This window comes from Caretta caretta, chromosome 19, assembly GCF_965140235.1.
Source record: "Caretta caretta isolate rCarCar2 chromosome 19, rCarCar1.hap1, whole genome shotgun sequence".
Lineage (NCBI taxonomy): Eukaryota > Metazoa > Chordata > Testudines > Cheloniidae > Caretta > Caretta caretta.
The window spans coordinates 5217898-5231296 of NC_134224.1; the positions used below are offsets into that span (position 1 = coordinate 5217898).

At 47.7% G+C, this 13399-nt stretch overlaps 1 protein-coding gene across 4 annotated transcripts in view; it reads left to right on the forward strand.

Moving 5' to 3' along the window:
* CSMD2 (CUB and Sushi multiple domains 2) overlaps nucleotides 1-13399 on the forward strand; it is a 549151-nt gene that overhangs the window by 446876 nt on the left and 88876 nt on the right. For all 4 annotated transcript variants that reach the window (XM_048825804.2, XM_075121410.1, XM_048825805.2 and 1 more), the window contains 6 exons: nucleotides 48-166; nucleotides 272-341; nucleotides 2974-3090; nucleotides 5059-5268; nucleotides 7746-7934; nucleotides 12144-12321. In XM_048825804.2, coding sequence (XP_048681761.2) covers nucleotides 48-166; nucleotides 272-341; nucleotides 2974-3090; nucleotides 5059-5268; nucleotides 7746-7934; nucleotides 12144-12321 — 883 coding nt within the window. The remainder of the gene's footprint in view (nucleotides 1-47; nucleotides 167-271; nucleotides 342-2973; nucleotides 3091-5058; nucleotides 5269-7745; nucleotides 7935-12143; nucleotides 12322-13399) is intronic.

The following is a 13399-nucleotide window of genomic DNA, read 5'->3' on the forward strand; positions in this document are numbered from 1 at the left end:
TTCCCCTCTCTCTTTGAGCGTTCAATTTCACTCTTTCTTTTTCACAGCCGTCGGCCTGTCCAGCTGTCCAGAACCCGCAGTGCCTGGGAATGGCCTGAAGATCGGAGAGAGGTACTTGGTTAATGATGTCATCTCCTTTCAGTGTGAGCCAGGCTATGCACTCCAGGTACTATACACTTGCAAATCCAGAAGGTTTTTGTTTTCTGGACTTCAACATTGCTGTGAAACAAAGAAACCCCAAATCTCCTAAACATCTTATTTATTTTTTTAGGGGCACTCACACATTTCCTGCATGCCAGGGACCGTCCGGCGCTGGAATTATCCACCTCCACTTTGCATCGGTAGGATTCGTGCCACAGCTTAGTTGCTTCTATATGGTGCCCTCTTAAAATGTGGGGGAATAAGCGTGGGTGAAAAGGGAAGGACCTGTAGCACTGGGACTGGTGTCCAAAACAACAACAAAACCTGGTTTGGTTTGATTCATGAAACCCCCATCCATGAATCTACATTACAGAACCATCACTCCTGTGTAGAGGGAGAGCCATTCCCCCCACCTGTCATTCAGTGGTGTTCACCCTGCAGAAAAAGAAGAATGTTAAAGAACCAGACCCTCACCATGCTTCGTCCACCATTCTCGCCTAGGGTGATGAGTGGCCAGCAGCGTGAAAGGTGGTGGACCTTAGGGTTCATCCTGCTCCTGTTGAGGAGAACAAGTGTCAGGCTATTGACACGGGCAGGAGCAGTACTGCAAAAAAAGAGGCATGAAGGCAGCTTGCAGGACATTTTGGGTTATTTTAAGGCAATATTTTGCTTTTTAACAACTCTAGATGTTTAATATTCATATTCTGCACTTTATGTCTTTGCGAGAGAGACATTTATGCATTTAATAGCGTTAGTTAGTTAACAGTTATTTCAGGCCCCTGCTGCTCCAGCTCACATCATTTAGCTTTTAAGTAATTATAATAGCTGCTGGCTCTTTTATCTGATGATCTACAGGCCAGAAATAAATAGAGAGATACTTACAGCAGAAATAAGTGAGCGGATGGGACATCTGCCAATGGGAGCTGCTTAGAAAGGAGCCAGAACCCCTTTGGCTCAGCATTATAGTCAAGGAATTCAGGCGCTGGGAACAGGGTCTGCAGCCACGGGGACGTCCAAGATTAATGCAAGAACAAAAAAATCTTACATTATTGTTACTAGGATGTATTTCTGTTGGCATAGCACCGAGGAGTTCAGTCATGGACCAAGACCCTGTTGTAGACATTAGTGTCTGTACAGTGCCTAGCACAACGGGGCCCTGGTCCATAACTGAGGCTTCTAGGCGTTACCACAATGCAAATAATACTGGTGTTTGAGCCAGATTGTCCCTTTAGTGTAGTGCTGGAAAGTTACGTCCGTGTGTCCATCCCTATACTTGCCCGTCTACCTACCTACCTACCTTCCCACTTCTCTTCTCCTCCAAATCCCAGTGATGTCACTGGGGGGCGACTGCTTTGCAGGACCCGGTCACTGCTGTTTTAATAAAGGAACACAGTGTGCGTCTGGGGTTGGGTTGTTCAAGCCCAGGAGTCTACAGCTGGATCCATACTGAAGCACCTTACATAAGGGTACATCTCCACAGCCAGTGACAGCCCACGACAGCAAGCCTCTGAGCCCAAGTCAAGAGACTTGGGCTTGCGCTTACCGTACTCAACACAGCTGCGGAGACAGCCCTTCTAAGCTGCAGCTCAATCTCTGAAGCCCACCCCCTGCCTAGACTTCAGAGTCCAAGCCACTGTGTCTACACAGCTGTTTTTAGTGTGGTATCCTGAGCCCCATGAGCCTGAGTGTGTCGATTCGGGCTCAGAGGTTCGCTGCCGCAGGCTGTGTCGACCTGGTTTTTAGAGATGCTGAGCACCTGCACCTGCTTGAGTGAAAATCAAGCAACTTAGCAACTTTTTTCAGAGTGTGTGTGTGTGTGTGTCTGTGTGTGAAATTCTATGTATGTGTGCCAAGCATCTCCCAAGTATGACAATTTTCACCTCACTGTAAAACCAGAGATTGGATTCTTCATCATTCTCTCATTTCCAGACATTATACAAAAGCCCCCAAAGCACTGGAGAAAACGTATTAATTCCCTGGCAAGGCTTGCTGGCTGCTGTCAGTTTATTTAATCCAGATGTTTTCCTTTTACATAATTTAAGAGCAGTTATGTTAAACAGACATCAAGTGGGGGGAAACCCTTACAAGAGAAGCATTGTCAGACGTGAGCATGCATAGTGAGATGCTGGACAAAGGGAAATCTGTACCTTCAGTGTCAGATTGGATTAGGGATATGAGTGCATGTTATTGGAACATATTACAAGAGTAACGCAGAGGTCAGTCAGATAAGATGATGTCTTGAGTTGAAATATAATCTGTCTTCTTGTTTGTTTTGATGTTTGTGCATTGGCCTTTGTAGAGGTTTCATTTGAGCCAACTGCGTATGCAAATTGTTCTGTATTTATAATTGTCCAGAGTTTGCTAAATATACCAACAGTTCCATCTTGATTTGGATCAAGCAGAGGCATTCAGAATCACCGTAAGGGGCTAGACAGATAGATTTCTTAGCTGTATTTTGTGCCTTATTTAAGGAAATTAAGTCGTTACCACTCACAGGCCCCACTGGGTTTGATACTGCACATGCACATGGTAATAGGTGCCCCCTGCTTCTAACACCTTACAACAATGCTGTGACCAGAGCTGCTCAGAGGTATCGATCCAGTCACAGGATCAGAGCTTTAATAGGTCAGACACAGAGGGCAGGAAAAAGATACAATGTACTAGGGGGGTGATCAAGGTGATGCTTGGCAAATATCATGTTAGCTCTGTGGTGAATTTTTCTTTTCTTTTCCATAAAATAAATTGATGGCAGTGGCTGTCTCCCTGTGTAAATGGTAAGCGACCTTTCCCCAGATCCTTTCCATTAACATCAGGCCCCTGTCGATCTTACAGCCCAATGCGGTGGGACCACAGAAGAGATGGAAGGAGTGATCTTGAGCCCTGGGTTCCCAGGAAACTACCCCAGTAACATGGACTGCAGCTGGAGGATCTCCCTGCCTGTAGGGTTCGGTAAGGCTGCCAGTTCTTCAGATGAACACTGTTGCTTCTGGGTGCCTATTTCTGCTTGTGGCCTAAGTGATGGTAGACACTCAGGGGTTAATCTGGAAGGTCTCACTGCACCTGCAAATACAGCTGATTCTCTGGGTCACTTCTGAGTTTTCTGGACTGAAGCTTTCCCCCTTGTTGTTATTACGCATGCCTCTGTATGTTGGGGTGCAGTCAGGAGTGCAACAGCCTTGCCTCTCCCAGCACCCCAGCTTGCCCCCCGGATCATGGCTCGGCCGCACACCAGAGCATACGGAAAGGGGGAGAGATTTGCCTTGTGCTCTCCTTCTCCCTTCCTCATAGCACATCTGCTAAGGACCCAGTCACAATCCAACCCCAAACAGTGCAGTGTAGGAACCCCAGTAGCACTGGGCCATTAGCTTGAGAAGCATCCCTTATAGAACAATTGGAAGCCAGCTGAGTTGTTTAAAGAGCAAATCAAGATACAATTAGATCACTGTCTCCCACTCAGCGGTGCCTGAATGCTAAACTCTCACACTGTCTGTGCAGGCTGGGAGAGTTTGTCTGACTCATTTCTGTCAGAAACCTGGTCTTCACAAGGCAGCGGAAGTGGTGATCCAGTCCCCATGCTGAACTTATCCCTGAGAGAGCATTGGTCTGAGCCAGTGTTTCTCAACCCACAGCCCATGGGCCGCTTGCAGCCCAGTCAGCACAGAGCTGTGGCCCATGTGACATCCTCAGGGCCATATAGGTAGTACTGGATGCGACCCACGTAACACATTCTGGGCCACATATGCAGCCCACACTGGTAAATAGGTTGAGAACTACTAGTAATAGAGGGACTCCTCTCTTTCTCTCTCTCTCTGGATGGAGGTAAAGTAAGGCGTGAGCCTATTTCATGATGTGTGTGGCTGGAGGTTTGGACATAAAGGGTGTGTCTACTCTGTCCACTAAGCCATGTTTGTGAGACTCGGGCTTGTGGACTCACTGTTTCCATGCCCAGGCTTGAGCGTCCAGGCTGCTTTGTAAATCTGGGTTTGCAATTGCTGGACCTGGGTCTTTCAGCCATGCTAACATGTCCATACTGTACTGCACAGACCTTCTGACTTGGGTCTACAGCGTGACCTGCATCCACACTACAAAGTGACAGGGCTTGGACCCGAGTCACAGCTGCACTCAGGCTCTCACCCATCCAGCTAGCCAGATCTTAGGACCTGGGTCCTGAGTGCTTGCTGACCCGAGTCTGATGGATTTGTGTGTGGCTGGGCTCACACCCGAGTCCGAGCCTGAGCCTCGTGTACAATGTAGACATACCCGAAGGGCCTATGTTCTTAAGCAGTGGTTCCCACTGAAACAGTGGGGTGAATGATTTTGAAAAAGAGTACAAATGTTCAACGCTCCAGCTACGTGTCCACTTTGCCTGCTGTGTTGCAGCACCCCACTGAAATAACAGGAATGATAGAGCCTCGCTGGTATAGTCGGAACAACAACTGCTTTCTGTCTGGACGTTCCTGGGACATTCAGCAGCACAACAAATGTATTCTACCTGCATATAAACAGGTTCCTTGAGTCCACCTGCATGCACCCGGTACATTCACCATCAGGCTCATTCTGGCATCAGACACTTGATGAATATAAGAAAAGGAGGACTTGTGGCACCTTAGAGACTAACCAATTTATTTGAGCATAAGCTTTGGTGAGCTACAGCTCACTTCATTGGATGCATTCCAGTGAAGTGAGCTGTAGCTCACGAAAGCTTATGCTCAGATAAATTTGTTAGTCTCTAAGGTGCCACAAGTCCTCCTTTTCTTTTTGCAAATACAGACTAACACGGCTGCTACTCTGAAACTTGATGAATATAGTTCCAGGTCCTGCTGCTTGATCCACCAGTATTTGCCAATTTCCGAACTAGCAGACTGACTTGACCGTTGCGTTTATTTCTTCTCCTCCTCCTCCTCTTCTCCTTCTCAGGTGCCCACATCCAGTTTCTGAACTTCTCCACCGAGCCGAACCACGACTTCATTGAAATCCGGAATGGACCTTACGACACCAGTAATGTGATTGGCAGGTTCAGTGGCACTGAAATCCCAGGCTCCCTGCTGTCGACGTCACACGAGACAACCGTGTACTTCCACAGCGACCATTCGCAAAACAAGCCAGGATTTAAGCTGGAATACCAAGGTAACAAGGCCACCAAACAAGCAGGGAGGGAGAGTCCTGTCCCCAGGGCTGGCACTGGAGAGGGAGCAGATGGAACAAGAGCTGCTCTTTTGTTGAATTAGTACCATGAGGACTTAATCCAAATTAGTGGAAAGGTGTTACATGAGATCCATACTTAATCCTAATAGCTGGGTTCCGTTCATCCTGCTGTTGCCTAAGGCAAATAACAAATGTTCCCGTAGTGCTTTGTAACAGTGAAATGCCTCAGAATTAATTCTGGCCAGACTCACTTTGATCTTGGCTCTCTAGACTGTCGTGCGCCGTAAGAAGTCGTCCCCAATGGACACAACTTTGCCTTGGAATTTTGCAGGTGCTCGTCTTTCAGGGTCAAAAGTAAAGTTAGGATCCTGAAAGCTCCTCTCTGTTTCCTAGAGCTGTGATGCACTCTTGATTTGTGCTGATATGGGCTGTGGATAGGGGAACTGGGCATTTAAAAGAAAAGAGACGCAGTAGTTTAATTGAATATTCATATGCCATGGAGCTGGGCATGGTTTGAGAATCTTAACCGAGAATGAGAGTGGGGGCAGAGAAATAAATTAGCACCAATTAATAAGCAAACCTTGGCCTAAAGTTTCACAAGTGACCAGTGAATTTGAAGAGCCTCTGGTTTTGCATCCTCAGCTTGAGATCATCTTACAGGGAGTTATGATTTTCAGGGGGACGGGGCTCAACTCTCTCAAAATCAAGCCCCGTTTAAGGTGTCTTAAGTCAGGCACCTGAAAAATTGAGCACCCCTGATCCCTAGTTGCTGTTAAACATGTAGGCCCCTGAGCAGTGAATTCCTGTGAGTCTGTGAAACCCTCTGGGCAGGAGCTCTCTGGGTGTTTTTTGTTCAAACTTCTCAGAGTGGATTTTCTGATTTTGGAAGGCGCTGGGTTGACAGCCCTGGATTCCTTGGTTCATCCAGCTGCAGCATGGGCAACAGCAGTGCTGTTTCCCCTCACAATGTCCCTTGACCAATGTGCCTTTGGAGGGGCCGTCTCTCAGGCTGTTGAGTCTCATGGCTTATTCGCCTGTTGGCCTCTCTGCGGAGGGGCACATTGGTCATTGCAATACACTGGCAGCCTCATTAGAAGAAGCCAAGAGCTGAGCAGACCAAAGAAGCAGATTTCCATTTATATACCTAGAAACAGCCACATTTCTATATGTACCTCAAGCGGAATGGGTCAGTGTATATCTGAGTCTGCAGGGCTGTCAATCCGGAGCTCTCGTGAGTACTACATTTCCCAAAACACTCGGCCTTCTCTGCGTCCCCGTCCTTGGGGGATTCGAGCATTGAAGGGACCAGGTGTCATACAGGGGAGCTGTGTGTTGTGTAACGAAGGAGATGGACTTAAATGTGCCGCAGCTGGGAGCTGAGTGATCCTGCCGCCACAGAAGAGAGGCAAACTATGAGTGGAAAAGGCAGAGCATATCTCTCTGTCCCTGTGATGCAGCCAAAGGCTGGCAAAGGGCAGACTCCCCAGAAATAGCACTAAAAGCAGCTACTCAGACCTAATTGAAAACATTAATTTTCCTTTGGCTTTCCCGTGCGTATACCATATAACTCATGCGCTGTTGTACGATTTAGGGGGAAAAGCACAGTCCAAGGCACCATGGGTAATCTCATGGAAATTGCTATGAAAATTAGATCTGGCTGTGCTGACCAATAATAACTCATCGTGACAGGCAGCGCATGTTAGCCAACTGCCATCCATTTATCACCAAAACCACTTCCATTTTGTTGAAAAACCTAGCAGATTTCCCCCATTAGAAGGGAGCTGTGGGTTGACCCAGTGGACATAGGCCTCATAGAGACAGGATAAACCAAGAGCGGGGCCCATTGCTCTGTGACCATGCCTGCCACAAGTAGCAGGATTTTCTAATCGCTATCGATCAGAAGAACGTTTGGCTCTTTAAACCCTTTATAGAGTCACCACTCTTAAAAAAAACCAAAAACCAAAAAAAAAACCCAAAACGAAACCAAACCAAAACCATCAAGCATTGTGAAGAATCTAACAGTGGCATTCTGACCGCACTGCAGTCAATGGCAAAATTCCCAGTGAATTCAGTGGGGCCAGAATTTCACCCAAAATCCCTAATCATGCCAAGGGGTAGATTTTTATGTGGGAATTGCCATCCCGGATCAGACCACTTTTATATAGCTTCAAGCCCTTCTGGTCCTAAATCCAGCTATGAAGCAGGGAGGAAAGGGGTATTTACTGCCATAGGACATGCATTTATCTAGGGATTTTTGTCCACTGGGGTGACATTTTGGCCGTCTCTCCCATGCCCCATTTCCTCTGCACGCATTAAACCTCCATCCTCTAGAGTGACAGCCAAGATATGGTGAGGATGGTGGCTCGAGCACTACGAAACCCTTGGCAGGAGGGGAAAATGACTCCAGCCCTTAGAGGAAAGCATGAAATACAGAACTTGTCTCCTTATTGTATTTCCAGCCTATGAACTCCAAGAGTGTCCTGACCCTGAGCCTTTTGCCAATGGCATTGTGAGAGGAGCCGGTTACAATGTTGGCCAGTCCGTATCTTTTGAGTGCCTTCCTGGATACCAGCTGATTGGCCACCCAGTCCTGACATGTCAGCATGGGACCAATAGGAACTGGGACCACCCACTGCCCAGGTGTGAAGGTACGACTTTATTGGGTCACCTTTGAATATCATGGGGATTTTCTGGGTAGCCCGAGGAGTCTGCTCAGTACTGGCTTCTGGTAACTTGCTTGCCTTTGATTTTGATGGATCAGCTGGGAGGAAGGAGGAAATGACATTGCCTTGGTATTTTAAATCCACCTTCTTTCTAGGTCAAAGCCCAGATTGCTGACTCAGGTTCATTCAAACTCATATGCAGTCTGGCTTTGTGCCGATGCTGATTAGTGGGAAGGGAACAAGCTCAGAACAGCAGCTCAGTGATAGTGGAGGATCCAATAGAAGAGATAAAAATATGGTCTGCAGTTTCTTTGTTATATGCATGTGGTCCTCGAGGGCATAGCTCTTCCTTTCCTAAGCCTTTGTGTAGCGTTGCTGTGCACTGTTTAACAGCTGCTTTGTCTCACCCCAGAGCCAGCTACATTGCATTGTAGTTTGTACAGACCACGGCCCTTTACATTTGTAAAACCTAAAGTGCTTTGTGATCCTACAGGATGCAAGTTTCTCTGGAAACACAAGCTGCTGCTAGAGACAGGCCTGAGCTGTGTCGTACGGCTACAGGTCTCGACCCTGGTAGTGTTAGGATCAGTGAGTTGGGGTCAGCCCACTTTGGGAGGTGTGGGCGAGTGGCGAAATTCACACCCAGACCTGGGTTCATCTTCCAGAGTTAGGGTGTGTTTGCATCTGGGGTTATGAGTCAAGCCCCTCTCTGGCTAGCAGCATTTTGTTCTTTGCTTGTTCCATCGCTGACTGTCAGTGGGAGTAGTGCTTGTGCAATAAGGCAGTATATGGCCCTGAGAAAAACATGCCTGCTTTTTGAAAGTGCTGAGCACTTAAAGCGCCCATTGTCAGAACCTCTGTGAACCAGGCCCATAGCGCCCGTCTTCCACAGATAGAAGTGGGCTTCACAGATATTAATTATCTAACCCTCTCAGCTCCACTGCCTTGTGTATTATTATTAAGTCTATTGTACAGATGAGGGAAGCTGAAACACAAAGCATTCAAGTGACTTGCCAATGGTCACCCAGCAACTCAGTGGCAGAGACAAAAATTAGAACCCAGGTCTCATCCATTCTTAACTTCTCCAGGGACAATGGCTCCACATTGCAAATGCATTGATTTGTCTTCTCTGCAAGCTCCCCCCAGAGCACGTTTCCCTGAGCACTGTCACGTGGCAACTTCAGAATCTGTGCTCCCTGCTTATGCTAAGAAACCATCATCGTTTTGCTGATTTATTAACCCCTGAGAAATTACTGCCGGCTCTTGGACAGGTTTATGGCCACACAGGGCCAGCATTCTCTGCCTGGTTTTCTTTCTATTTTTTTTAACTTTTCCTTCTTTCCCAGTCTGCTATTTCATGCTGACACTGAGCCTGATTCGAACAGTGTTTTATTGTTCTAAATAAGTTTTGCCTTTTTCCCATTCAAACACCTATCAAAGTCAGAACTTTATGATGTGTCGGAGCAGCTAAATAACTAAGGTAAAGAACTGGGGCTTTGATCAGCTCCGCACTTTGTGTTTGCAACACCCAGTACTGCGCTGAAGTAAATTTAATCACCACCACTGTGCTGAGCCCCTGCTGAGAAAAGACCCTTGCAGCTATCGGGATTCAGTAGTAGGGTTGTGTCAATGCGCAGTCTGGTCTCCCTTATGCAGCGACGGCTGCATCACTAAAATGCTGCTGAATCTTTCCCAGTTGGAGGCGGAATTCTTTAATGATCTTAGCAAGAGGCTCCATTTGCAAGACTTGTGTCTGCAGCTCTGATTTCCAAGAGTGGTTTCAGGGTGTTAGCCAGAGCGAATGGCTTGGTGTTCTTGACATCAAGTCTGAAATGTGTAGTTTCTCTGTTCAAACCCCAGCAAGGCTATCTTGGCCTTTCATCATTCCAAGAGAGAGAGATTGAGTTCTGTGCAGTTTACTGTAGAGGGGTCTTTTATATGAAACCTTAAGAAGTGCAAGCCTGGTTATTGATGATTCCCCCTGTAAGCAGGATGGCTTGTACCAGTCTCTTTGGACCAGTTGCTCCCAAACTTGCCTTGTATTGGGGAGCTGCGTTTGTTTTTCTCTTTTGAATCAAGACTCCTTAGCCCTAGAGGACATAAAACATAGAGGGCCACATCCTCAGCTGGTGTCAGTTGACTTCAGTGGAGCTCTGGTGATATACACCTGCTGCAGATGCGGCTGAATATCCGCCCATTAGCGCTCCGTCCTGCAAGGGGCTGAGCTGCAGATGCAGCACACCCTCAATGCTCGTTGACTTCACTGTGCCTTGAAGGTAGCAGGAGCGAGCCCCTAAGGTATTTGAATAACCGTTCTGCCCACATTTTCCATCCAGCCCTGTCTTTCATCCCTGCTTGCTTTCTTTAGCAAGAACCCTGCTACACCACGAGGAAGGGAGTACAAAGCAATTGGCATGTCCTACAGTACTTCTAAATGTGACGCTTCAGGGGCCACATACTTAGGCACAGGAAGAGGTGGTTAAGTCCAGTTGTGGGTGGGGGGGGGTGTTTTTGCTGAGGAGTCACTGTGCACGCTGGATTGTTAGCACTATTAATATCATTGCAAACGCTCCCTTTCCAGATACTTTCTTTCTTAAACACAACCACCAATCGCTGTCTATTTTTGCATAGAAGCTGCCCGTGAGTAATAGTTGCCCTCGTCCATCAATCTCCCCTTCCCGTGCAGGTCACAGCGAAAAGTCCATTGAACTGTAAGAGAAGCAGTGATTTTGAAATAAATCAGTAGAGGCTGAGATTTCTAAAGCTACTGAAGGGATTCCCTTGGGAGTCACGGGGTTGCACGGGTTTTATTACAATTGAGAGGGATTGAGCATCCCAATCTCCAAGGTGGTTTTGCAAATCTCATCCTTGTTATATAAAGTGTGTGTGTGTGTGTGTGTACACTCTCACTTGGACTGCTCACGTGAACAGGCAAAGCAGGATTAGGCACTAAATACACAGGGCCTGCCTCAGATCTGATTTACACCATTAATTGGAAATAACTCCCTTGAAGTCAATGGAGCAACTCCGGCATGAAACGCTGTGTGTAAGCAAGAGGAGAATCAGGCGCACAAGGTGTGAGAGACAGTCCTGTCTGCAGGGGGCTAATCACGCACTGCAAATCCACCAGCGCTGTTCCAAGCAGATTGGAAAACGTTCTGTACTAGAAATCTTGCGTCCTAGAGAGGCAGCATGATGCAGTGGGTAAAGCCTAGATGTGGGACTCAGGAAGCCTGGGGTCTGTTCCCTGTCTGCCACTCATCGGCTGTGTGTCTCTAGGCAGGTCACATCACCTCTCTGTTTCCCTCCCATTCTTTGTTTGTCCCGACAGTTTAGCTTACAAGCTCGTGGGGGTGTGTGGAGCATCCGGCACAGTGTGCCCCAGATCTCAGTTAGGGTAGAGGTGCTGCTGTCATGCAAATAATAACTACTAATAACCCCCACCCCTGCTCTCAGATCCGCTCTCTAAAACACCAGCTGTTCAGCAGCTCTGGCCCAGGTCGTGGTATTTATGGTTGGATAGTTTTGCCCACTGACAGGTTCAGGAGCATGCTGTTCCCCATGGGTACACACAGCTGGTGAGCCCTAGTCCCTGGATTGGAGCACGAGGTGTGGTTTCTCAGCGCACCTGGTTGTCAACTGGGTACCAAAAGCCTCTGACTGTTTCCACCCAGCCCCAAGGCACTAAGCAGGGTTTACTGTAACAGGATGGAGCTGAAAAGTTTGGGACAGGATCCACAGATTCCTAACGTGCATATTGGGTTCAGTCCAGGGTTTTGGGTTGGATCCATGTGTAATCACAACCGCTGTCTTGTCTAATTGCTCTAGCTCTGTCATCTCGTGTATTTGTTGAGACCAGTCACTGCAGCCCCTCAGTGCTGGCTTATTCCCTGTTGACACTGTGGAGTTTAAATCTTGCCTTTATCTTGAGCCCTCTGGGCTGAGGGGAGCTGGGAGCTATAGTTAGACATCTGGATCAACCTCTGATTCTCGGATCACCCCGGAATCGTCCAGTAGGGTTGAGGAGATCAGCATCGTTAGGCACAGGAGTGAGTTGTGCATCCATCTCTGCTCAGCTGGAGGGAGGAGGTTCACCGCAAGGGGAGGAAGGGAGGGAAGGCAAAGAGGGGCAGGGGATCCAGGAGGGGTTTGTTAATTGTACTTGTGTTTCTGTTCATTGTTAATTCCGTGCAGTCCCATGCGGAGGAAATATCACCACCCAGAATGGCACCATCTACTCTCCAGGCTTCCCCAACCAGTACCCCAATTCCCAGGACTGCGCCTGGCTCGTCACGGTGCCTACAGGGTATGGGATTCATCTCAACTTTACACTGCTGCAAACGGAGCCCTACAATGACTTCATCACCATCTGGTGGGTGCCTCGGCGGGAGCATGAGAGCTGACTTGGTTGGTCTGTCTGCCTGATCTGTAGGGATTTGGGCCCCCTTTCAGCAAAGCACGCACGCACGGGAAAAGTTCCATTGACTTCAACGGTGTTATTCAAGTGCTTGAGTGCTTTGCTGGACCAGGCCATTATGAAGCATTCGGGGGGGAGAAGAATGCTTCAGGGTGAGGTTTGGAATATAGCTAGGAGTGATGGGAATTTGGCCTAGTAAGTATCAGCTCTGTATCTGATCGGCCCTTTCTCCATAGAACCTTGTGCTGTGTTGGCTTAGGGGAATGGTCAAGATGAGCTGAGAGATCTTCTCCAAACTTAGCTTCTGTGATCTTAACCTAAAACTTTGGCTGGATTTCAAATGAAAAGTCCCCAAGGGGAATGAGACTGAACATGGTCCGGTTTCCTAAAGGAACTGGTGGAAACCCCCTTCATGTGGGACTGGACAAAGATCTGTAGATGGATCCTCAGCCGATGTACGTTGGCTGTAGCTCCAGTGACTTTGAGCTCTCACCATCTTTTTCCCATTGACTTCATTAAAGTTATGCCGTTTACACCGACCAAAGATTTGGCCCCTGGAGGATAAATACTGTCTAGGGACTGAGTGGCAGTGAGTCTCTCCGAGTCCTAATTCTGTGATCACCACCTGTTCAAAAACAAAGAAATCAAACCCATGCTGTGCGCAGTTTAAACAAATGCAGCCCTCTTGCAGCCAGTCTGACCCAATTACTCTCTCTAGACGCTGCATCTCTGCTGGGGGCAAATGCAGGACATCATCCCAGCTGAGACTGGACATTGTTAGGTTACAGGTAACTTCCTCCTGCTGGATTCTCTCCTCAGCACGGCCCTTCATCTCTGAAATGCTCTGCTAAATGAAATAAGAGAAAATCTCTCTGGCAGCCAAAGGGGCTTGACAGAGGATACTTTTATGAATGGCAAATGGGGTCTTTCCTTCAAGCTGAATTTAGATGAAATGAATCTGGTTCAAACTAGCATAATAGGAATTGCCTTTCGCTTCAGATTTCCCCAGCAGAGGTTTTCCCAGGCTTGTTTA